We start from the raw sequence: 26,439 nt of genomic DNA, 5'->3' as shown, positions 1-26,439 counted from the left end.
CCTCGGCTCCTCTGTTTGCTTTTAACGCTAAAAATATGTTTGTTTCATTAATTACAAATTTTATGGGTTTCATTAATTACAAATTCTTATAAACGAATAACATAAAATATAAGAATCAAGTACGAGTATCAAGAGTCAACCATCAATTGATACATGGATTGAAACTTGGGGGACTTGAAAATTTGAGGTTCAAATCATGATGTGAACAAAATGTTTGGTAGAGACAAAATTTTATGAAGAGGCGATGTCATTAAGCTTATTGTTAAGAAAAAATAAAAAATCTAAAGAGTCAAAAGTCCGAGAATCTAAATTCTTAGATTCTAGATAAATGAAACCAAAAAGAGTTGCATATAGATAACAAAGATAAGAGCATGCGGTGTTCTCACAATATTGGTGTCAATGTAATGTTCGGCGTCAAATATGTTCGAGGTGAGGATCATTAGGAACTTCATTCGTAGTGGGATTTTGGTGGGTCATTTTGTATTTCCATTTCAACTTCTATCAAGCACAATGAAACAAGTGCCAGAGGTTGTTTATGGCGAGGACGACCGATAACAACTTAACATGGATAGATTTGATATTTACATGATAGGATGAAAAGTGATATGACGCTCATAACATATATGGCATCATGGTTCATCCTAGGTCACACTTACTTTATGATCAAATCGAAAGATTAAAACCAGTAAATTGTTTTTTCCTTTTTACCGGAGAGTTCGAAGTGCCTTTTCTTCTTAAATTTGCAGTTTAGTCATTCCTTTATGAAAGAAAGCATAATTTCAATCCGGTGGGTACATCTCAAGTTAGAGGCGCATCTTTATATCTCAATTTCATCAAATTGACTTTTGATAAATCATCATTTAGATAAACTACAAATTAAAAATCTTAATAATTATTATCCAAATATATTATTACTAACTAATTAAACACGGGTTTAACCCGAGTTATCTAATTGAAAACTTTACAAATAGAAATACATAATTATCTATATTATTTGTTCATACACCCTTTGTTTAAAAAGCTCCAACGATAACACTTTGTTTAGATATTTAAAATATGGGGTTAAAATAGTAACATATAAAAACATGAATTTAGTTAAACCTTATTAATAGGGAGATGACATCACATTAACAAAATTAGTATATATCAAGGATTAATGTAAGAAAATATTGAGAAGCCATGTAAGCAAAAGATGATGTCATAACAATTTTACTTTATTAATATAAGAGATATTAGTATTTATATTAATTTGTATAAAAAGTCTCATTAATTTACACTTTTTTATTTTTCATCAATAATTTACACTTTTTATCCCTGAATACTTAATTTATATTTATTTTTAGCCATCAACTTGAGAGAATTTTTTAAATTTATAATCATTTAATTAAATTAAAAATAAATTTTAACATATGAAATATTTTCTACAAAAAATTATTTCAAAACCTAACGACTTATTAACAAATATTATATTAGATTTTTATAATTATAAATATTAATATTTAGTTTAATATTTAATATAAATACAATGTGAACTCTAGATACATATCACAAACACGATTTACAACAAAGGGTTACTTGAATTCTAAATCCAAATCAATATAAACTACATTCAAGATTCATTTTATCTCTCAATAAAAAAAAAGATACATAATTTTCTCCTTTTTATAGATTAGTTTTACATATTAATGTTTAATGTTACAATTGTCACTCAAATCAAGAGTTCTAATTGTTATCAAAGAATATAAAAACAATCCTAATTGTTATCATATTATCATAGAACAAGTGATTGAAAATAAACCTATGCGTGTTATGCACACGAATCATGATTAAATACATATACTTGAATATCAAGTATAGGATCACAAATATGTTTATATTTTAATTCTTAATTATCTTTCATAATAATATCACATTATGAGTATAACTGGTTTCAAAATATTCTATAATGGAGAAATTATTATATATAGCATGTGACTTATGGAATGACTACGACAAACAATTCCATCAATATGTCTAGACTAATTATTACAGTGACAAACATATGATTATTGTACTACAAATATAATACTTAGAACCGTATTTCTTCAAAATTATAAGCTTTTATGACTTAAAAGTATGAAGACATAATATTGATAATATCATAAACCTCGTGTCCAGTGTTGGACACGGGTCTAAAATCTAGTTTTCGTCTATAAACATGCCATACTTATATTTTACACCATTACTGGTCACAAAAGTAACATGTTAACACTTTGGGTTTAGGTGCATTATGAATCTACTATTCCAATTGAATGATATGCGAATCCACGAAATAGTTAAATGGCCACTCATATTAAAGTGCCAATTTAGGCTAGATGCTTCACATTCGAAGCTATACATACATGATGAACAGTTGCTCAAACATTTTGGAACACTGATAATACAAAAGAGAAACAACGCTACTGCCTGATAATGTGCTGAATGTTATGTCATTCTCTTCATAATAAAGTGATCTTTTTCATATGAGATTCACAACAAATGAAAAGTCTAAATTCAGAAAATCCATTTTTATCCCAACCACCATGCTATATAATAGTCGATAAATAAATTGGAGTTGCAAAATAAAAAGTTAACAAGACACCACAATATGGAAAAAGTTGAACCAACCATTAAGGATCGGTTCTGATAGTGGAATTGATAAGACACTAGTCCTTGTTCTGAGTAATCATTGAGCCACAAACCATGTTTCAAGTATAATCAGGTCTCTCGGGGCCTAGCGAGTAGCAACTATATAGGATCTAGGCCCATTTGTTGAACAATGGCTACAGGCTAATTGTCCGAGTTTTATAAAGGGACATGGAAAACCCCCATCCCCATGACCCCATGAGTTGGTGTCATGGTGTGTAGTTAGACAATCAATTTACACATCAGAAAGTGACACCCAAACGAATCATAAGTTAAGCTAAATTATATATAGCAGACTGTACTTCTCGTATAGATGGTCATGTTACCAACATACTCAAGAAGCATATCAAACAAAAATGCGGGAAAGTATATGTCGCTTTGGCATGGTTCAATTCTCTGTACAGCTCTGTGAAGGTGAGATCCACCACAAATAACAAAAAGGGGACCTCAGTTTGGTTTCCTGTAAACTAAAAAACTGGTCCTACACATCTCCAGCAGCAAAAACTAATTTTGTCCTACACGTCTCCAGCAGCATAAACTATATTTCTTTAGGTGAGATTGTGGGAGTGGACTTGAAGCAATCTCTAAGGTTAGCAATTTCCTTCGCTTGTTGCTGAAACGATAGATGAGTATTACTTAAGGTTTGACTATACAGATTTGATATTTAAATCTAACATAATATCAAACGTGATGGTTTTGTTCATACCTTGAATAATGCATCCCACCATAATTCCGACTTCTCTTGCAGTGTTCGCCACTCCATTGCCATATCAAATTCGACCGTATTGGGCTGTGAAAAATGAGAAGTTGAACCTCCCTTTTTCTATTTGTGAAGCACAGGGAATGAGTGAGATAACAAAGATGAAAAATATGAAGTGTAGAAAATACATGATATCTGCAAATATTAGTGGTAAAGCAAGATACCATATTGGAAAGAAATATGGAAGTACTGAAGCTACCTGCTCCATCCACTGCCTCTTATATCTCATAGAGTCCATTCTGATGTATCCAAACTTCTGTGATGGGTGGTTACCAGGCTCCCTCAATGATGGGCGACTACCTATAATAGGCCTGAACCACAGTACCAGTTTGAAATTAATACTCGGGTACCTTTTGCTCCTATGTATACAACCTATTCACTTTGATCTATGCGCATGTGTGTGTTTGCATAATAAACCAAAAAAATTGCAAGATACGTAAGAGAAGCAGTTTAATAGATAAAGACCATCAACAACATAGTCAACCACTAAAAAAAATTCATTTGAGCATCATTGTAACATATATGAGCATATTGAAATTATTTCAAGATGATCAAAACAAGAAACATACAATTTACAAGGTTGCAGAAACGATCATCTAAAATTTTAAGGCAACACAAGAATGCCTCTTTTAATAATTATTGCTGATTGTTGTTCAATCGTCTTAACAACTTTGTTTCCATGTTTACTTCTTTAACAGTTAGAAAATCTCGTCATGAATATACCAAGGCATTGATACATGTTTGCTTATCGACATTCACGAAAGACTCTTAGATGGTTGGAAACATCAGGGACAAGAAGAAAGATTTCAAACCAACTGGCAACCTCGAGGAAATTATCTGTTTTCTAAGGGAGTTCTTAATTTGTACATTTTAGGTTCTTGGATAAGTTGTGAGAATACAATCTGTTTTACAAATTGAAATATCAGACAGTTAGCTTTTTGTGTTATTTCAAGACTTTTAGGAAATTTTTGATAACAAGTAACTCCAGATGAGATTTTCCTTACCCGTGCAACCATATAAATATTTATGTACATGCATACATGTATGTGTATATGTGTATGTACATGTATCCTGCAATACTGTGTTATATAGTCAATTAGTTAAAAACATGTATGGTTTAACATTTTTTTTTAAAGCTGGTCATGCCAAATACTTGTCAGAACGAGGCAAGTGAATAAAAACAAAGTACAAAATAAGCTTTAAGCCGTGCTCAAACCCTCATTATACTCGAACTCATGAAAAAAACAAAACAATGATCGTGACACATAGCCGGTTTACCTTGTATCTCCAACGATTAGGCATTTTGTATTTAACTCAGAAATAGCAAAGTCTGCCTCACCTTTTGAGCCAAATACAACAAAAGCTTTCCCTACAAGAACAAAGAAAAAAAGAAAAAGAAAGAATAGATGTTAAGATATTTCAAATTTCCTTTGCAGAGAAAGTGAAAGACTATTAAGTATCAGAATTGTCATACCAATGTATGGGCTTGAAAATGCAGTGCGTCGTACCATCTTTGCACTGACCTTCATATTAAAAGCATCCATAACAATCTCCTGAAAAAAAGTTAGAAAATTTATGATCTTATGAATTAAAGAATAAATTTAAGATTGCCCCAAACATACCTCTACATCTAACGACGTAAAGGATGTGTACAGATTTTCTAGCAATACCAGGGATCCTGTTTCCCGAGCTTTCTGCATTCTTTCTTCCCAAGGCTGAAGAAAACAGAAGAGACAATATGAATAAAAGTAAGAACTAACTCGGACAGAATGAAATATTGTTATCTGTCAAAAAAACGAAGTTCTTAAGTTTGTAGTCTAATCTATCCTAATAAATGTCAGAAAGAACTTGTGAATGTCAATGTTATATGACACGAACCAGGTTGAATTCATATCTATAATAATCTATTAACAAACAAATAAAGAAAAATAGTGAAGACTTTCATGTAATTTGAGAAAGAGGGATTTTCCATTAATCTTAAGACTCAAATTCAATTCATCTATAATATAAACTACAACCCTAATGTCTATAAGTATACTAAAACTATATATTGTATAACAAACTATTAAACTTAACTATAATAAATATAAATATCCTAGTATATATCTAGAATATAATTTATCTAATTGTCTTGTTTAACACTAAATTGGAAAGATCCAGTTCCGGTCAATGATCCATGACAAATACGGATAACTCACTAATTTCATTGTCTTGAACCAGTTGCTTGAATCCTGCATGCACAAAAAGATGTGATATGTAGATTTTCAGAAGTAAAGAGTTGGAACCAAGACTTTTTCATGCAAACACAAAATCCAAACATTAATAACCACTAGAACGTTTTACTCTTTACCACTGTCGGTCTTTTCTTTTCAACGTTCTCGCCTTTATTGCTTTCAAAGTCTAGAAGCTTCCTTTTCTTCGGGTGGCAAGAATCAGACGCACTGGAGGACGAGGATGTCAGTTTACCAACATTTGAAGTAGGAATCCTCAAAACCAAGTCTTTTACCACAGTAACTTTGGAGTTCTCCTTGGGTTTTGGATTGAAAAAATGTCCTACTGCATCAATATTGATACACGTATGAGGATATTGAGGAAAACATAATATAGCAAACGGCATTAGGAGCAATCTTAGAAAATAAAAAATAGAAAATAGAAAAAATGGTCATGGCAACAAGCAAAGCACAAACCAGGAACTCCGGCTATCTTATCTGGAAATATTTCGGATATTCTGCATTCTTTAACATCAAATGTACGAGAAAATACATACGTAGACATTTTTAATCCTTCCATTGATGCTTTAGGATTCCTCCCGTCATTTGATGTGCAAATAACGTTGCATTTCCCAGAAATTGTTTCCTAAACAAAACTTAGGCAAATTAGAAAGAAAAATAAACGAACATTAGAGAAAAAAAAGAGCATCTGTGAAAGATGTATTACCAAAGCATTAATATTAAAGAGACCAAGGCCTTGACCAGAAGCCAAGAATAACTCGTTGTGGAGTACACGAGTGCCCTTTAGCCACTTTTCAACCTCGGATGGACGGAAATACCAAACAACCTTCACCTTCTTCTCAAGGTGTGGAGTCTCAAAAATCTTGACAATTTTGCCAATGTGTGGACTTGGTTGACCTTCGGCCCACAGGTATACCGTATCGTAGAGTAAATACTCCACACCATCATAAGTGAATGATCTATAATACTGTCGGTTGAGATTCTTGTCACCAGGGGGTTCCTTATGACCCCAGCTGAACATAACATCACCCAGTATGCTTGCATCTCCCTTTTCAAGAGGTGACATATCTGTGGAATTACATAAAATTGAGCGACAGTCAGGGGCCTAACCCCTGAATCAAATCCAAGGCACACTTGTACAAGAAAACACAAGTTACAAAGTTACAAAAACTACTTGCCATTCTGGCTGTTCTCGAGTTTTTAGGTAGGAAAAGGAAAAACAAACAAGGATGTAATATGCTTTCCTTCAAAAACTTTCCTCCCAATTTTGGTGGGAAAAGGGTTATAATATTTTGTAATGACAAAAATATCCTTAATGTATAAAACTTTATAAACTCAAAAAAATTTACACCTTAAGCCCTCAAAGACATGTTCATTTTGCCCCACTCAATAACATGATCTTCCTGTCTTTCTTTACAACTGAAGAACACAAACTTAATAAAGAGCGTTTACCCTTTTGTCAGCTTTTTCCTTTCAAATAAAACTCAAGAACACAGCATAAGACACATTTGTAATCATACTTAAACTTGAAATGTACAACACTCCACGGATTCCGTAGCTAAGGACCAACCAAACAAAATTACCTGCAAAAGAGATCTTAAATCGGTGATAAATGAACCAATTCTTCTAAACTTGGTTGTTTACAAATTCCAAGCATCGTAAACGACTTCCTCCATCATCTACAAGCAAGCACAACCCTCCAAAGTAATTAGAATTGCAAAGTGTGAACTACGACAACAATGTTTCAAACAGATACACGAGAAGTATCACAATGTACACAAGAATAACAAGAAGAAGATAAATAGATAATCAATCATCAATTAAAATCAACAATGTGAAAAACATATATTTATTCAATACTTTTTGATAAACAGTTGCATCAACAAAAACCATTGAAATCCCAAACACATTTAAAAAGTAAAATCACTACTAGAATTCCTAAAATTCAATATCCATCTAAAATCAACATATAGATATAAGAAATATGCATCTGCTATTGTGTAACAAATATTTTTTTACTAATGTGACAACCATACAGGTCATCAAAACTAAAATTACTACCGGTTTACAAATTATTGAAGTTTACACATGCATATATCAAACAAATCAATATATTTTATACAATCGGAAAGTCGGATAAGCAAGAATTAATATAAAACAAATCAACATAATATAAAGTCTGCTAAAACTGAAATAACTAGTTACAAACAAAATCATACAAAAAAAAATAGATGATCATAATGAAAATGCACAGTAAATAACTTACAATCACACACAGACTAAAACACACCGTTAAACACGCAGAGATATTTTTGTGTGGAGAGGTGAGAAGAAAAATGAAATTGTGTGTGCTTTTGGCAAGTTATATATAAAAATAGAAAATAAGAAAAGATGGGTAAGGACTAAAATGCGCCGGGGGTAGTACGTGCACAACAGAATCAAGCCGTACAGTTTAGAGTGGCATCTGGCTCGGCAGATAATGGCGAGTGCGTGGGAATACACATCCATGCAATTTAATGTCCATATGGTCTTTTTGTGCAATTATTTTCGTTGTTTTGTAATTTTTTGGTGTATGTTTTTTTTTATTTCAACGTCAAAATGATGGAGTATATATTAAAACCAAAGACCAATCTAGCAAGATACTAGGTCAAGAGTACAAATGTTAAAATCTAAAATATACACATAACCTTAGGCTACTTCAAAAACAAAAGCAGTCCATTAAGCGCTAATTAAGGGAGACACGATACATTCATCCCATTTCAAATGATCCAGCTTATCCCGATTATGTTGTTTCTAAAATATGCCACATTCGTATTAGTTTACTTTCAAAATTAATTTTTGGATATTATTATATACCTTCTCAGAATAACTATCCATTTGAATTGTAAGGCGATAATCTTGGCCTGATTTTTGCACGGAATTGAATTTAAGAGACTCTTTATGTTTTTTTTAGAAAGTAGAAGATTTTCAAAATGTTTTTTTAACAACAAATTAGTATACTAATCAGGGGCGGAGCCAGTAGAGTGACTGACAGGTACTTAGACCCCGTCAATCGTTTATGTTTTCCATTGGACGGCTAGCTCATAGCCGACTGTACAAAGGTCTTTTCGAACCAAGTCACCCCCAATCTAAAAATGTTTCATTTCTGGCAATGGAGGTGCGAGTAAAACCTTTACATTAGACGCATAAAAGTAAACCATCGTAATAATATTCTATTTCATTAACATTTTATTAAATGGTTACTGTCTTTCACATTATATATACAACGATCGAGAAAAAAAAATTGGTTCAGCCTCTCTCAACGTTAAATACTGACTCCGACTCTGATACTAATATTCTTTGTGGTTTTAACATGAAGTCATGAAGTAAAACTTCTCATACCTATCCCACAAATGTAAGAACTGAGACTGAATTTCAAATTACGAATAATATTATATGTTGTTTTAACATGAAGTCACGTCATGTATATGCTAAATAGAAATGTTTGAAAGAAAATGATATGATCTCATTTTAGGAAAACATGGAATTCTTTTATTACATCATTCTCTATTTACTTATTTTATGCTTTTTACTTACAACTTTCGATAACATGTATAAAAAATTACACCTTACACACTAAAAGTCTATCTTCTATATTCAATGACAAAAAAATACACTTTATACACACACTAAAATTAAAATAAAAAACAAAAAAACAAATTAGGTGGACCAATTATATGTTTAGTTATTTTTACTTTCATCATTCTCTCCCTTGATTTGATTGGTTAGACATGAGTTAAAAATTTGTTTGTAATTGATTGGTAACTCTAGCATTGCTCGCAAAAAAGTTTGATTGTTACCAATTGATGAAAGTAAAAAGAAAACAAAAGTTTATGTGGCATTTTTCTGAAAAAAAACATTACCATAAATAAAAACTTTTAAATTTACGAACCGTCGTGAAAGAACGATAAATATGTAAAACACTTCATAGCTGATATCAAAAATAAATCAATAAATAACTTCAAATTTAGGCATTTACGTCTCAAAAGTGTTTAATAGCTAAATTTATACTACGAATACTGGCAAAAGGGTATAGTCTACAATCAATTATATCTTATAATGGATAAATTGGTTTATGAGACGTAAATAACTAAAATGAAATTTCTTTGGTCGTCATCTGTCAAGTTTTTCTACATGTATTTATTGTTTCTTTCACGAAATTATATAGCTTCAGAATTGCATTTCAAAAAGATGACAGCCCAGGCGGCTCTCATTGCTTACATAAAATAAATGTAATGTGAGCATACTAAGCAGCTTTGTGTTATCAGTAATAGTAAATGTAAAAAGTAAATACATGATTTTAAAATAATATTATGTTTAACAAACATACATTATAACATAGGGGAAGGGAATATAAGACATTTAGGTTGGGTGAAAAACCTCTCACATACCTTTTTTAAACCATAAAAATCATGGGGATCAAACATTTATTCAAAATATTAAAATATTGTATGTCTAAGGGTTTTTCACCCAAGCTAGATGCATAACAGCCCATATTCACTTTTCTCTTATAATATACCGTATAATGCCTTAACTATGAATCTTCCATAAACATAAACATACATTGTATTGAAAATGTTATTGTACACAACCTCCCGAAAACAAGGTCACTCCAAGTCATATTTTTTACTAGGTCGGTCAAAGGAAAGCCAACCTTAATTGATTACGAGTATGTTGTCTTAGTTTGAAATCACCATTCCCTAAGTGAATAACAGGTTGTTTGTATCGAATTGTACAGCTTCATCAAATAGTTGTTTTGGCAATTGGGAATCATGAATTGTGCCTTAAAATGAGACAAACTAAAATTAAATCAAAACTATGTGCTCGACGAACTGGTGTATCTTCTATAACAAACAATTTGATTCAACCACCGCTGTTACAAACAGTTAACCGTTCACAACAGGCTTATAAACATTTTGATTGAACCCCATTTGGAACCACAAAGGAGTAAACAAATTACACGTGAGTGAGAGAGCTCTAAAGCCCACCCGAAACATAGAACCAGAGAGACTGGCTCCGAACTACCTTATCAAAAATACACAAAAGGAAAGAGAAATTTGGACTCATTCCCCTTGAGACAAATCAAAACAACCAAACCCCCCACACCACCCAACAACTCACCAAATTTCTTAATAAACTAGTTCTAATCAACCTACTCTTTTTCAGAATCTGCTGAAATTAACAATTTGCTAATGAAAGGTAATACAGCTGCAAGCAACGCCTTAGGACACTCTTCGTGGGGCAAATGGCCACAACCAGATATCGCAACTAGCCTCTGCATATATGTAACCAGTCAGATGATATATCAAGTTACCATAGTTGTGCTAGTAAACAAATTATAATGCATGCATCCTTAAAAAATATGAAGTATTTTTAAAAGACCTTATTAATATAACAATACTCATACTTTTAACGTAATATCTGTTAAATACAACATTTGACAGCTCGAACCCTTTTTTGACTTATTACCCAACCCACCCACCCACGGATAAGTAGGGCCGAAAAAGAGAGATGATATACTGTTGAAGATAGATAAGTATGCATGGATAGTATATACTCACAGAATTTACAAACTTGGATGCCATTGCTTGAACAGATTTTAGAGGAACAAGTGCATCTTCAGCTCCAGCAATAATCAGTAATGGCGTATCGTCCACTGCCTTTACCAGCAACGATTCATTTTGTTGTGTGAGAATTGTTTCAGATGATAACCTACCAATCTCGTGCAATGCATCATCCCAACCTTCTACACATAGTGGCGCCTGATGTCATATCAAAGAAGTGAATTCAATAATGAGAATTTTTAGTATATATAATTTATGATGGAATTTTGGTCCGTATATTGTGAGTTGGTTGATTTGGTTCTTTTTACCTCAAAAGGTCACCTTAGAGGGGAATAGGGCAAATGTGTCAAAAGTCCCAACATGTACTTTAAAATACATATAACTATATAAGATGCAACCTTCTAAACGTGTTATTTAATGTTTAGCTCATTAATTTAAAGAACTATTCATTATTCATATAATTAATGTACTTATGTACAAGAATTGAAAAAAAAAACCATTAGCGACTTAGCAGATCAACCCAGCCCGGGCATGTCTGTTTTGTACCATACTAGTATATGACGTGTATCAAACCAAACCCATTTTGACCAGTTACACAACACGCCAGACCTGCTCATCTTGCAAACTCGAATACAATTCTATACGAACAGCAACAAGATGGCCATAACCAGAAAAAGTGAATACTGATTTATCAAACTCTCTCTCTCTCTCTCTCTCTCTATATATATATATTTATTATATATATATATGGATACCTTATAGAGGCTTAACACATCCGTTGTTAGTTTGGTAGCATCATACCACGCTCGCCGGTTAACAACCTGAGAAATTTCTGTACGAAGTAAAGGACGAACCAAGTGCTTCTTCCCTAAAGAGGTACGCATGAGTATCCTAGCAAATCCAGGAACAACTTCCCTTGTTAAGCTTGTTGTCAGCAAAACGACACCCTTAACATCCACCTGAAGATGTATCTTAGTTAAATAATCTATAATATCTGTCTTAGCTAATGGAACTTACTTTACAAAAACCATTTTTTTAATGTATATACACCAAACTTGTATCCTTGATCCTTCAGAAATACTGTCGTGTGAATATTTACGATCTTATACACTCAGTATGTTTCAGCTTGACTTCAAAACACAAATCTTGAATTTACAGGGAACAATACAATACAATCTATATTTTCTTTCGATAAAGATGTCAAAATACATCCATAAATGGGTTAGCTTACATCAACAAGGCATGGAGATGCCTTGACTCGTTGTGCAGCCTTCAAAGCAAGGAGGCCTCCATCATCATGACCAACAAGTACAACAGAAGAAAAGCCCATCTCTTTACAAAACGAAATGAGCATGTCAACCTGGAACATATTTACAAAAGTGTGGTTCAGAACTTCAGATACATGTTTGATGGGTTTACAATAATTGTGGTTCGGATATATGTTTGATGGCAATTATATAGCAACTTCGATAAGAGGTTTCAGTATTATCATGGAATTATGGAAAAGTAGAAGTGTACAACACCTGACTATCAAGCATGTAAGGGTTGCGCAAATTATTTGCCTCCCATTCTTCTCGCCTTGATCTTGAAGTCAAACCCCAACCAGGACGGTCAAAAGCTGCAACAACACAATTCACATGCCGAGATAGCACACCCATAACATGCCTCCATGAAAATACTCCCCCTCCAAAACCATGCACCAAAACAATCCCGAACTGGCCATTGACTTCTGGAACTTGTTCTAGTGATTGATAAGAAGGCCTACCAGTGGCATTCTCATCGGACCCTTCATCTAGGTTAAAAACAGGTATTTCTTCAGAGAGTACAAAGGAATTGGTACCATCTAACAAAGGGGCATAAAGAGGAGACATGTGCATATGATTGCTATAGCTCCTCCGAAGATGATATTGGGGTTTTGGAATGACATTTAATGATGGTCTTTCCAGCAGGGTAGATGATAGTGTGCGTGATGGTGGACTGGGCAAACTAAGTTTGTAGTGTAGGGTGATACCCTGCCAACCCATGAATAGACTGTCAACATCAGCTAGTAATCTAACTGGAAGTTCACCATTATTGTGACCTAAACCTACAGGTTTTCGTCTGATTTCAGTATCACTTTTTGGTGTCCTACCAGCAGTAGGAGTTGGAGATCGTGGTACTTTAGCATAACCCGCCGTAAATAAAAGCTTGCTCGACAGAACCTACACATTAAAAGTGATGGTCAAATACAAGTTATGATTTCTTTCACAATAATGCATGGACAAGATTCTTGAATTTGGAAGTTTGACATAATCAGTGTAACAAAATTTAAGCCATCACTTTAAACAAGAAGTTGAAGCCTCGAAATATAAGACCCCAGTTGTACAGCTATAAACAACAGATTTCCAATTTTTAAGAAAATATTGGGTCACAGCTAAATCATAACTCAATCTTGACAAAATTACAGGAGTCATTTCAGACCCGCAATAAACAAAATGATGTACCGCATTTTAGACTGAATGATGATAAAAGATATTTGTATGCTTAACATATGGCAAGACAAGTGGACATAAAGCCTCAGTAGCTATACATACAGATTCAGGATCAATCCGGTGAAGCATAAGCTTCCGCCGTGCTCTGCAGCTTGTCCGATATGCAATAACGGTATGACCAAGAGCAAAAACCACAGACGATAGAAACAGCACAGGCATTCCCCATGATTTCTTTAGATGAAGCCTTTGTCTTGAAGGAGAAGACGAAGCTTCAGCTTCGAGTTGCGAATTGACAGTGAAAATACACAGTTTAACTGATAAAAGAAGAACTGAAAGTGCAGAGCACAACGTCACTGTTCCAAGATATTGCCCATGTGAAATCAAGGAGCTGTCACAGATTAGATAAACACCTGGAATCACAAAACAGGTATTAGATTTTAAACTCATGAAAGAAGGTCCTCAGCATCCATTGACCAGCAATAGTATATACATTTAACAGTATACAAACTGTTGAGAACAAACCCAGAATCTAAAGTCATCAGGATCTAAAGAACCAAAAGGAAAAAATATACATAATACAACTAAGGAATTTCATGTGCCCAATACTTGCACACAGCATTTGCATTCTAACTTTATATTATCGATCGCGAAAATCAATCTTACGGCTACACCTTCGACATGCAAAGAAGAAGTGCAATTGGCATGCTTTTTTATTTTTAGTGACAATCCGATTTACTTAGCGAAGATGACAGTTACTCAGTTAGTATAACAACAAAGGTCAAGATGAAAGGAACACAATGACTGCATATGCACTAACCAGAAAACACACAATTTAGATATCATTAACCACACAATTTATACACATGCAAGAATATAAGCATAACTCGATAATTCTTTAATTCCAAGAAAAGCGTGCGCTATCAAGTAGTTTCACTATCACAACCTTTAGCATTCAACACATGTAATGACACTCTTTTTCCAAAATATTAAAAACCTCATTTTATTTTAAGTACAACTACAAATAAAACCTTTTATAAATAAAAGCAACAATAAAAACAAAAGAAATTAGAACTACAAAAATAAATTCATGGAAAAGCACAACTCTGTACACGTTATAAAGATGTTCTGATCAAAACCAAATGCCCAACGAAAGATAATAAAATAACCACAATGCCAAATATTTGGATACATACAAATAAACTGCCTATAAAAAACAAATATTAAAAATCATGCATACTGATGATTATGAGAATTAAGAGAACCATGTGCTAGCAACTTATCAAGTAGTGTTGGTATAACAACATTTGGCAACCATGCAAAAAACTAACACAAAACACAAAGCCAAGTATTTACATACATATAAGTGACTGCTTACAAGAGACAATTATTGAAGCTGAGACACATTGCATGGATGACATTACAGTAGCTTAAAGTTCATATAACTGATTATACACAACAAAATCATACAGCACACAAGTGACTTATTATTATTATAAGAAACAATATATATATGTATAACTTCAATTTGTAAACTTTAACATAAAATCAAACGTTTCTAACCATGTAATTACTCAAACTAACACAAAAAAATAGTACTTCATGACACTCTCTGGAAATGCTTATCTGCCAAAACTTTTTCAGCATAAGCCCTTTAAAAGATACTCACAATTTTGGAAATAAACAATCATGAATACACCGCAAACTCGATCCAAACATGTGATACACATACATAAACAACTATCATAAAAAAAATATTCAATGAAAGAAAATAGATAGATACTTATATATATATATGAAGATGGATACATACAGGTTATAATGAGGGATCTGATGAGGGAAACAAGAGGAACATCAGTGAAAGAAGAAGTAAAAGAGTATCTGCTAAAATGTTGTTTCAGAGTATAACAATTCACACATGTAAAACTCGATATCAATACACAAGGTATCACCACATCACCAATTGCTACTAATATTGGCAAACATATAACCAATAATGACGTCACCATTACTACCATAAAATACACTGTTCTCACTATCCTCCATATTTTCTCCATCCAAACACCTTTTCCTATACCACCACCCATTATTATGAAGTTTTTTATTAAAAAAAAATTCTGATCAAAAATTTGAAAGAGGGCTAGGCGGCGTTAGAAGAAACGGCGACGGCCGCAAATGATCCATGCGGCGGTGAATTGAAGTGAGTAAGTGTCCGATTGTGTTAATTTTGAAAGGAAGGTGAGTAATTTTGGATAGCTAGGGTTAGGGTTTGGTAAAATATTTGGGGGATTTTATATGAATTAATAGAAAAGTGTTTGAAATAAAAAGAGAGAGAGAAGAGATGAATAAGAAAATGATGGAAATGAAGGAGTCTCTGTTTGTCTGTCTGTCTGGTGAATTTTTGAGGGAGGAGGGAGGGAGGGGAGCTATATTTCTTTTTTCTTTTTCTTTTTCTTGTGTAATTTGTATATGTGTTCTTTTTTGTAACTATCTGTTGGTTGTTATTGTTTTCTTGTGCTTTTCAACGAGGGAGTTTTTTCAATTTACTCGTAATATACTAGAGCTGCGTACCTATCGATGTGCGGTGGTTTCTCAGAAAAATACGAGTAAAAGAAAGAAATATCAACGGTAAAAATCTAAAAAAACATTCTTCAAACTACATATATGAAAACGTAACAGTAACACATAGACAATGTTTTTCCATATTCCATTTTAAAGAAGGTTGTTTCTCACCCTAAAAGAGAAGGCTAATTTCAAATTGCTGATGATATATGAGTTCTACAAAAAAATAATAATAATAATATTCATATATTTGAACTATTAGACACAAAATTAGGATTACGAGTGATCCTTAACACAAAATATTTAATACTAGCCTCATATTCATGCAAAATAACATAAACGACTAAATTATTACGAGTTTTAAAGATTTTTCTTTGACTTTAGCATTTTATAAGGTATGTCCTTATAAGACGTCTAGGTCACGTCTGAGGCCACCAAGATTTCGGACACTATTAGCACTAGTGCATCCTATGTTGCATCCTTTCCGTTTGTTCCATTTTTAGACACGTGTTTTGTGAAGGAAAGTGGGGCCCGAAAAGATGATGTGAGGGAAAGAAGTGAGGAAGAAGTGGGGGTTATAAGGCCTATACTTATAAGGAACCGCTTCTAACCCACTTCTAACACTATTCATCACTTCTAGACACACCAAGAACACCCCTTCCTTATAACCCCTACTTCAAACACTATGCATCCATTATTATATTATTTCATTTTTTATTTTTTACAAAATTAAACAAACACAATCTATTTTTCACAAAATTCACCCTTCTAGTCAGCTTGGGTGTTGAAGAACTTGAAGCTGCCTGGCTCTGGTTTTCTTCCTCGTCAAAGATAACGTTAAGACAAGCGCTTATGGCCTCGGGATTGAAAACTGCATTCATCTGGGAAACAGCCCGATTGATGGATTCATATTCGGTTGCTTCAAAATCAGAGCTAGAGGAGGAGGATGCTGATAAATCAGACATTTTTCTGGGGTGGTAAGTGCTAGAGATGGTTTAAGATAGATAGAAGTGTGTATGTTTGATAGTGTGAAATAAAAGGGTAGTGTGATAGTGGTATATATAGGAGGAGGAAGAAAAAAAAAACCAAACCAAACTAGCCGTTGTATTTGAAAATATTTTAAAAAATCAAAATTTTTTTGTTTGCAACGGCTCACGATCAAGACGGACCCACCACCACCACTTCTATTGCGTTCAAAGTTAGAAGCAAGCACCGGACGCACCCTTCAGACGCGCCGATGCTTATAACGTCTTCTGCTTCGGTCGCGTCGGACGCCTCCTAGACGCGAAGTGGAAGTCTTAATAAGGAACGACCTAAGGAGGGGGTGTTCTTGGTGTGTCTAGAAGAGAGAGAAACTGATGAATACTGTTAGACGTGGGTTAGAAGTAGATTTCTATAAGAAGGAGCCTAAGAGTTTTAGCACTTTTTGTTAGTTTTCATTTCTTATTTAATTGCTCGTATGCATATCTATAAGTTTTGTTGTTTAAAATCTTTTAAAAGTTTAAGGTTATTCACATTAATCGCTATCCCAAATTTCGTTGACCCGTATCATCGATGGAAAATTCAACGTATTTAAAAAAAATACGCTATATGGGTTGAGCGGACCTCTAACCCTAATTAGACAATCTAACCCTAATTACCCTATCACTAAGATAGTTCCGCCCCTGATTAGACAATCTCTAATGGAGTAATGGTTGTCAATTTCTTTACGTCAACACTTGGTAGAGACTATAACTTAAGCAAAAATAAACAAAATCACGCTTTTAGGCCATAATCGATTGAAAGTCACCCAAAATTATTGTGGACCGGTTGTCATGAAACATTATCTTGATCTAGAATTTTAACAAATATAATTTTCCTAGAGTTGTAACCAACCGTTGGCAAAAATATTTCTCTTGTAATCCTATAGTGTGTGTAATCTTCAAAAATATTTTTGTGTTTGTGTAATGTAAATTTCGTAACAAGAATGATTGTTAAATGAAATAAGTCCAAGTTCTAAATGATTTGTAAACATGTTGATACTCGATTCTGTGCTTGCCCCTGTTTAGTTGAACCTTGTGATTGTGTTGCGTTATCTGCACCTTTTAGTTTGATCGACACTACTGTAAAAGAATATCTTTGAAAAAACTTTTATTTCAATCTCAATAATACATAAATCATAACCTTCCAACAAAAAGAACAAATTGCTCCCTTTACGGGATGCGAGTGTGGTCCATTCATAATGGAGTCATTTGCCCTCGGTCTAAACATAATGTCCTCACATCGAACGTACTACTAAATTTACTTGGAACAACACAAATGAAAAAGATATCCGTTAGGAAGACCATATTTTATTTGAATGCATTATTATGTGACAATAAAAATTGAAGTTAATGATTAGGATTCTCTTTTTGAACATTGAATTGAATATGGAATAAAATCGGGTAGGAAGCCTCCAAGTGATTCCTCCGTTAGTTTAGGTTGGCTGTTTCTCATATTCACTGTCATTTGCTGTCTATCTATACTTTACAAAGTTTAATTCATAATTTTTTTTTGAAAAATGATAATGACAGCCCTAAAGGTTGTCATTAACAGCTTATTACATGCTTAAAAAGTAATACTTTATATATCAATAACCGCCCCCCTGAATTTTCGCAAGACAAAATATAAATTTTAATACATCAAATTAACTAATACTGACAGCCCTAAGGGCTGTCATTAACAAAACTCTTTTTTTTTTCAAAAAGAACCTATTTATATACCTTTCATAAGTTTGCTGTATTTAAGACTAATCTATGTTTTGTATCATAATGATTAGGTAACATTGACTTTACTTATTAAGTAGTATGTTGTCGTTTATAGTCTAATCTAATTACTACTTTAACTTATTTTTATTTTTGAAACTCTCACACAAGTTTATAAATATTTACAATTTGTCTTTAACATGACTTGATCGTATATCCTTTGGGTTGGTAGATAACCAAGACTAAGCCAAGCCCTTTGGTAATACAATTGTTAAGTATAAACTTACAAAACATGTAAATATATATCTAAATCTATACTACCTTATAAATTATTTACACCTTCAAATCTTCAATATTTGTAAGAAAAACTTAATAAACCCAAGTTATCCATTACCTTTATTCATTAATTCAAATATCTCAACGTACTATTACCTATAATACCATTAATGGAGTTATTTGCAACATACATTCTTCAACCATTAAAATAAATACACTACCTCACTTACATCAATTACTTATAAATTAATAATTACACCGCCACTATCACCCGTCTTCGCCACCACACCGCCACATTGCGTGTGCAAATGTCTAGTATGACATGAACTTTGCCATTCACATTAGTATACGTACTTCAGTTAATATAAATATTATAGCCAGGGGTGGAGCTTGTAGGCGGACTGGGGGTGCTTAGCCCTCGCCAACCATTCATGTTTTACATTGCAAGGCTAGATCATAGCCAACTAATACAAAGGTTATTTTTGAAGCAAGTTACCCCCAATATATAAATGTATGATTTCTAGCCATGACATTTCAGGTAAAACCTTTACATTTGGTCCATTAAAGTAAACCATCGCAATAAAATTCTATTTTACTAACATTTTATTGAATGCTTATGTATTTCACATTATATTGTATACAACAATCAGGAAAGAAGTACGGTTGAGTCCCCTCAACGTGAAATCCTGATTCCGCCTCTGATTATAGCTAACCCATTTATAGCAATTGGCGGTTCGGCGGAATAGTTGAACCTACTAGATGTTGTTTATTTATATGTATGGTTCTATGTCCTATTACTATGATAGTATGGTGTTTGAAATTTGATATTTTCTTTAAATTGTCCTGTAAGTTCATGTTTACTGTTAATTAGGATTCTACTTGAAAAATTATGACATTAGAAGTGGAATCTTATGATCCCAATTATAATACTGATTTTGCAATCACATAAACGATAGTAACTAGGATTTCGATCTTGATAGCCTTTTAGATATTATAAACATGCTCTTAAATTAAAAGAATATGATTGAAGTAGTAGAGACCATTGGGTGGGTAGTATGAAAAATACTCGTAGTTGAGAGGAGATTGGGCGGGCATTAAATGAATGAAGTGAGATAGAAATAGTGAGTGGTGGTGTTTGAAAAGAAGAACGTGACTGTTGTAAACGGTGGTTGGGTCACTGGGTGAGGAATGGAAGGGGGGGATCGTGGTCTGGTCCAAAAGCCTAAGATAATGTTGCTCATGTGTCACCATCATCATATTCATCCCGATGCTATTCTCCTTCTATCTTAACCCACATCCCCCTATTCTACTTAATTTACTACTCGTATTATTTTGTTTGTTATATTAGATTTAAAGAATACACCATAATAAATTATCAACTTACGAACAATGAACCATGGGAATTACTAGGTCGTGTTTAGTTCATATAATGATTTTAGAATGCTCACAAAACCAACAAGGTTGGATCGAATAGTTAACACTCATGCCTTTATAGATATATATAAAAGGTTCAATTTATACTTTTTGTAGGACCGGATGTCCTTTTCAATTTTAACTAGAATTTGAAAATAACCATTATATTTTAAGTATGGGTAACACTGTCTATATATCAACCTCTTCAACATTGGATATTACTTACTTTTTTCCCCTTTACACCAAGACCCTGTTTGTTTTTAACAAGAGATTTGTGTCTGAATCTGAATACCACTTCTAAATGTTAAGAGGTGGTTCAAACATCTGAAATCTGAATGAGTGTAATTGTTTCTTTTTAAAAACATCTAGATACCTATAAATATCTAAATATTTATAAATAGATATATTAACATTTCATACACCTACAAAATACGAGTAGTAAAATATCAAAAAAAAAAAAAAGTTCTATTATAACATACCCACTAAAATCATAAACTTTTTTTTATAGACAAAATAATTAATGTATATATTTATCTCCTTTATCATACACACCCCATATATATCTTCCTCATCCTGAATATCCCCATCTTAACAACCCACCCAAACTCACGATCAAAAGTTCAAAGCCTCATAAATTTATTTTACACAAACTAATCAAAAACTCATTATTTCATTTAACGAATAGATCAAAATCATGTTTTCCTATTGCTTTTATCATCTGTTGTTACTCAAATGTTTATAAGGGTGGGTGAATGGGAAATCTATACGCGACGGTGGTGATCGGAAAACATATCTCGACGGTGGTGTGGGTCGTCTCTTACATTTTCTTAATTGACAGTTACTTATGATCCTTAATGTCAGTTCTTCTCAATCAACAGGGGTGGTGGTGGTCATCAACACTCAGACGTCAAAAAGAGGTGAATATTGCTCTTAACGAATTTGATGTTGTTAAGACATTTGTGCCTCTGGATCTTAATGAAAAACAAACGACTACAAATCGAGAATCCTTTGACCGAATCAGAGGTCAGAGGTAAATCAGAGTTTTTTTAGAAAAACAAATGAGGCCTAAGATTGTTCTTAGGAGCAAAGTGAAATAATAAAGAATATATGAGAATGGTTAAGGGGGTTGGTGAAGAAGTGACGGTGATTGTGCTCACCTAGCTAGGTGAAAGAGATCAAGTTGGTTGGTTCTTTATATATATTATTTGTTTTGTTTTGATTTTTATATTGTAATGTCTCGTAATGTACAATATTAAATTTAGAGGTTAATCACTATATTGTAAGGTATCGTAATGTAAGTAAGAAATAAATTGTTACAAATGATCTAACAATCAAACAAATATATATATATGTGTGTGTGTACAGTGTCGTCTCATAGATTTTAAAAGCTCTGCACTGCATTATTTATAAGGAACTTTATCCATATCATTTACGTATTCTCTCATTTTATAGAACAAAAAACATATCTTTTATAATTAGCAATTTCAAACAAATTCACAAGATTACATTGTAATCGGTGGGTATTATGATATGAATATTTAATACTAGCAAAAGAAAATTGAACTTTTAGGCCCTTAAACAAAACTAGGCCCTGTTCGTTTGAATATGTTGAACACCCTCAAATCCGGCCCTGTATATGTATATGTATATATATATATTCCCGACCAAAACAATCACAACTAAAATTACTTATGAAACATCACACTCAAAAAAACAAAAACATAATGTGATAATTCCATTGAGAAATCAAAGCGTCATTTGAAACAATATGATATCTGCATATCTCTATTCCCTAATAAAACAACCCCTCCTATTAAATATTTATGTCTTTGAAATATCTTATTTGACCTTGGATTTTTTGTTTTTTTTTTCTTTACGTAACTACCTAAAATCTCTAATAAATCAGACCGCCTTCCCACTACTGCCGCCGTATTGCGCGGGTACAATGCTCGTCGAGAAAAACGCAAATAAGATATTCATAGAAATTAGGCTATCTCCAATGTTAAGGACGCCCTTAGGCGTCCTTGAGCTGACACATCATATCCTTACAAATCCTTACACATCTTTATAAATCCTTAAAATCCTATAAATTTACCTCCAACCATACAAACATCCTTACATATCCTTTAACTCCACTAAAAACAAAAAAAATATAAGTAAGGGCACCTAAGGGCATGCCCTTGGGTAATGGCATGCATCAAAAAATCTTTAGTTTTGAACAAACTTCAACCGCAAAGAATATCCAATGGCACCTATGGGCGCCCAAAAACATCCTCATCAGAGATAATCTTATGCGATATTAAATAGGAAACAAATGACATAAACAAGACATAGGATTAATGGGACCTACTGACAAATGTGTCTTTTCTGTCAACTTATTATTTTCATTCAAATTCTTTGTTGAGCAATCATCGGACTCGAACAAATACGCCTGTTTCAAAAGTAATAAGATTACATTATAATAATAATAAAATTATAGAAAATGATAAATCTTCTTAACCAATCCTTTTAAAAATCCTCCTAATATATTTATTTGTTAACGGGTAATGATCAATCCTCTTAATTATTTAGCTTAAAAATTCTCCTAATTAATATGATCGTGACACGTGGAAAATCAGGCGATGAGATTTGTAAAGAGAATTAATAGATTACATGTGTTAACAAGTGGATATATTAGGTGGATATTTACGAGGATTAATTAAGAGAATTTATCATTTTCCTTTGTTAACACATGTAATCCATTAATTCTCTTTCCTAATGTGACCCCTGATTTTCTACATGTCACAATCCTATTAATTAGGAGGATTTATAGGTTAATAACTTAGGATGATTAATCATTACCCTAAAATTATAAATAAATTCTACCCCATTTTCCTTATAATTCAAAAGTACTTTTAAAGGCTATCAAAAGATAACTATCTTAGAGGGTTGGCAACCCACCTCTCATTCCCTTTTTTCACCACTCACTTTTAACCAATCATATTATGTCACCTCAACTCCACCACTCACTCACCACTCATCCAACATTGGCATCTGACCACTCACTTCACCACTCATTTTAAAATTTTCATTTTATTTAAACATTCAATTTTCATTAAATTAAAAACATTACATAATAAATAAAAATAAAACATACATAATCTATACTCCGTTGTAAAGAGTATTGGATTTCTTAAAATTAAACATTTTTTTTCTTCCCAAAATACCCCTACTTATACATAAAACCTTTATATATCATCTTTTCCCACTTTGTCTCTAATCATTACACGCCCTCATCGACCTTTTATCACCCTCCGCCGCCGCCCTCCTTCTCCACCGCCTCCTTCGATCTCCACCACCGCCTTCCTTTTATATTGTCATCACCTTTTAGCCGCTGCAACGCGCGGACACTATGCTCGTACTTAAAAAACATCACGAAAACATTACATAATAAATAAAAACATAACTAACATAATAATTTTAAAATACATAAATACTAACACGCGAAATAGTCTGAGTCCACAGTACTATCGCCGTCGTTACGATGAATGTAGCAGTATGGTTCAAGTGACCCGGCAACGTCGCCAGGTGGTAAAGATACGTACTCCTCCCCCGGGTTAGAGTAGTAAGGTACATCATCACCATCACCGACACTTCCTTGCCAGAACACCGCGTGGTCTATCGTGGATGTCAAAGTTGTAGAGGCGGTGGTAAGCTAAAAAATAACTTGATTAAGTCAATCCATCTTCTGACGAAAATACACGAGATACTCACTTTCGTTGTGGTTAAGAATTCGATTGGGACTCGTCAATCGGTCGATTTGGGCTTGGTAAGCCGCCTTGTTATCAGACACGCTCTGAATGACGTTGCTTACTCCAGTGCGGTGTCTGGAGTCGTAATTCAGGTGGACTTGGATCGCCATTTTAACATCACGAAGATTCATTGGATTATTAGCCATGAAGAAGGTAGATTGTGGTAAAATGAGATTTGTATTAGGAGGTAACGTATTTAAAATTAGAGAGTTGTGTGTGTAAATATGTAGTGTGTAGTATATGTAGGAAAGGTGAAAAGGTAAAAAAAAAAACGGCTCAAAAGTTTCAAAATCCAACCGTTGGACCTCGATATGCATGCAAGAATTGGATGGTCGAGTGCGTGGTGTGACCACTCATTTTTATACCATGACGCGTGGTGGAGCGTTGACGGCGATGTTGAGTGGTGATGCCACATCCATAATGCGCCCATATTCCATCTGTTGCCAACCCCTTATCTACTAATCTACTTTGTTGAGTTAAGAGACATAAATCAGGTGGCTCGAAAACGATTAACCACAAATATTCTAACTTTTAATTATTAATCCTATCTATAAATACCATATAAAAAGGAATCTCTTCCCTAATCTCAAATGATGTATTGATGTTCATAAAATACTTTTTTCATTTATTCACTCATTTAAACATTTTTACTTTTTCCTGAAAGGTGAATTTCGCTGAAAACTTGGTGTTATGATTCGACAACTAAATATCTCCACTCAATATACATACAATACCCTTAATGAAAGATTTACAATATTAAATCCCTCTGTCCTTAAAATAATTACATCGTCTTTTTTAACATCAATTACTTTTATATTCACCACTATCGCTGCCCCAATCGTCGCCCCCACCACCTGTCACCGCTACCATCACCACCGTTGTCGACACCACCGCCACCCATCACCGCCACCACCACCCATCGCCGCCGCCACCACCTCACACCGCTACCATTTATCGCCGTCGCATTGTTTGGAAATACATTAAATTTGTGACCACGCCCAAATTAAGGGAATCAAAGAGTTTAGAGGGCCCGACAATATTTATTTAACGGTAACATCCAACCAAAATAGGTGATGTGACACTTAACGAGCTCCGTCTGTCAAAAACTAACGATATACCCTTTATTAGGAATTTTTTGAAAATAGGATCCTTTAAATAGACGAAAACAAAATAGGTTACCTTTAATAGGAATTTCATGTAAATAGGTTACCTTTTTATGGAATTTAAACGTAACTTTGTAACTTAGTGAAGAAGAGATCCATCCATTAAGTCCAAAGAGATATACATGGAACAATCAATTAAAATAATTAGATTAAAATAATAGTACAAAAATCCATCGTATATTACAGTCGTTCATTAGGAGATAAAGGGATATATATGTTTTAAAAAAAGAACCTCAATGAGAAATATATATAAAATAATTAATGATGATTAGGATAAAGAATATTTTTTAAATGAATGTTTAAAATAGAAAATTAATGTAAATATGTCATATCTTACATGACATTATCTCATAATTGCAAACTAATAAAAAACTATCCTCTTTTAATTATTATACGGAGAGATTTTTCATATAGGCTTGTGATTTTTACACGGATAAAGTTTATTCTACGGAATCTAAGAGCTAAATGTCTATTTTGCTCTCCCCCATTCTTATATCATTCAAGTTGGTTTCTTCACCAACTCAAAAACCATTACGCCCTATTTATCTTCTTCCTTCATCGTCCTTGATATCTGCAAACTTAGTTCCACCTCCATCTATCCCTCATGAGAAAAAGTTTTGCTTCATCATTGTAACTTTCTCGCACAAAAACATATTAACAGAAAGAAAATCATAAGCTAACAAACTTCAACTTCGTTTATCCGATTCAATACACCACACTTCACGATCCGAAGGGGCTGGTAGTTCAAACAATCAAACCAAACAAATCAAAAAACATGAGTTTAT

The 26,439-nt window shown here is 33.3% G+C and overlaps 2 protein-coding genes across 2 annotated transcripts; both read right to left on the bottom strand.

Moving 5' to 3' along the window:
- Positions 1-2,927: 2,927 nt before the first annotated feature.
- Positions 2,928-8,005, bottom strand: LOC122597981 (protein ANTI-SILENCING 1-like). The gene is made up of 12 exons (XM_043770584.1): positions 7,922-8,005; positions 7,239-7,334; positions 6,362-6,723; positions 6,112-6,280; positions 5,775-5,980; positions 5,623-5,655; positions 5,047-5,139; positions 4,899-4,977; positions 4,703-4,793; positions 3,624-3,735; positions 3,371-3,487; positions 2,928-3,277 (listed from the first exon to the last, which is right to left on the bottom strand). The coding sequence occupies exons 3-12, from the start codon at positions 6,719-6,721 to the stop codon at positions 3,203-3,205; spliced, it is 1,335 nt and encodes a 444-aa protein (XP_043626519.1). The 5' UTR covers positions 6,722-6,723; positions 7,239-7,334; positions 7,922-8,005; the 3' UTR covers positions 2,928-3,202.
- A 2,510-nt stretch (positions 8,006-10,515) lies between these two features.
- Positions 10,516-16,229, bottom strand: LOC122597986. Its single transcript, XM_043770590.1, has 7 exons — positions 15,540-16,229; positions 13,832-14,139; positions 12,782-13,459; positions 12,490-12,618; positions 12,014-12,217; positions 11,256-11,456; positions 10,516-10,969 (listed from the first exon to the last, which is right to left on the bottom strand). Exons 1-7 carry the CDS (start codon positions 15,811-15,813, stop codon positions 10,847-10,849), a joined length of 1,917 nt encoding a protein of 638 aa, XP_043626525.1. The 5' UTR covers positions 15,814-16,229; the 3' UTR covers positions 10,516-10,846.
- Between the last annotated feature and the right edge of the window lie 10,210 nt (positions 16,230-26,439).

This window comes from Erigeron canadensis, chromosome 4 (assembly GCF_010389155.1).
Source record: "Erigeron canadensis isolate Cc75 chromosome 4, C_canadensis_v1, whole genome shotgun sequence".
Lineage (NCBI taxonomy): Eukaryota > Viridiplantae > Streptophyta > Magnoliopsida > Asterales > Asteraceae > Erigeron > Erigeron canadensis.
Note: the sequence above shows the minus strand (reverse complement) of the source record. Positions and strands in the feature narration are given on the sequence as shown.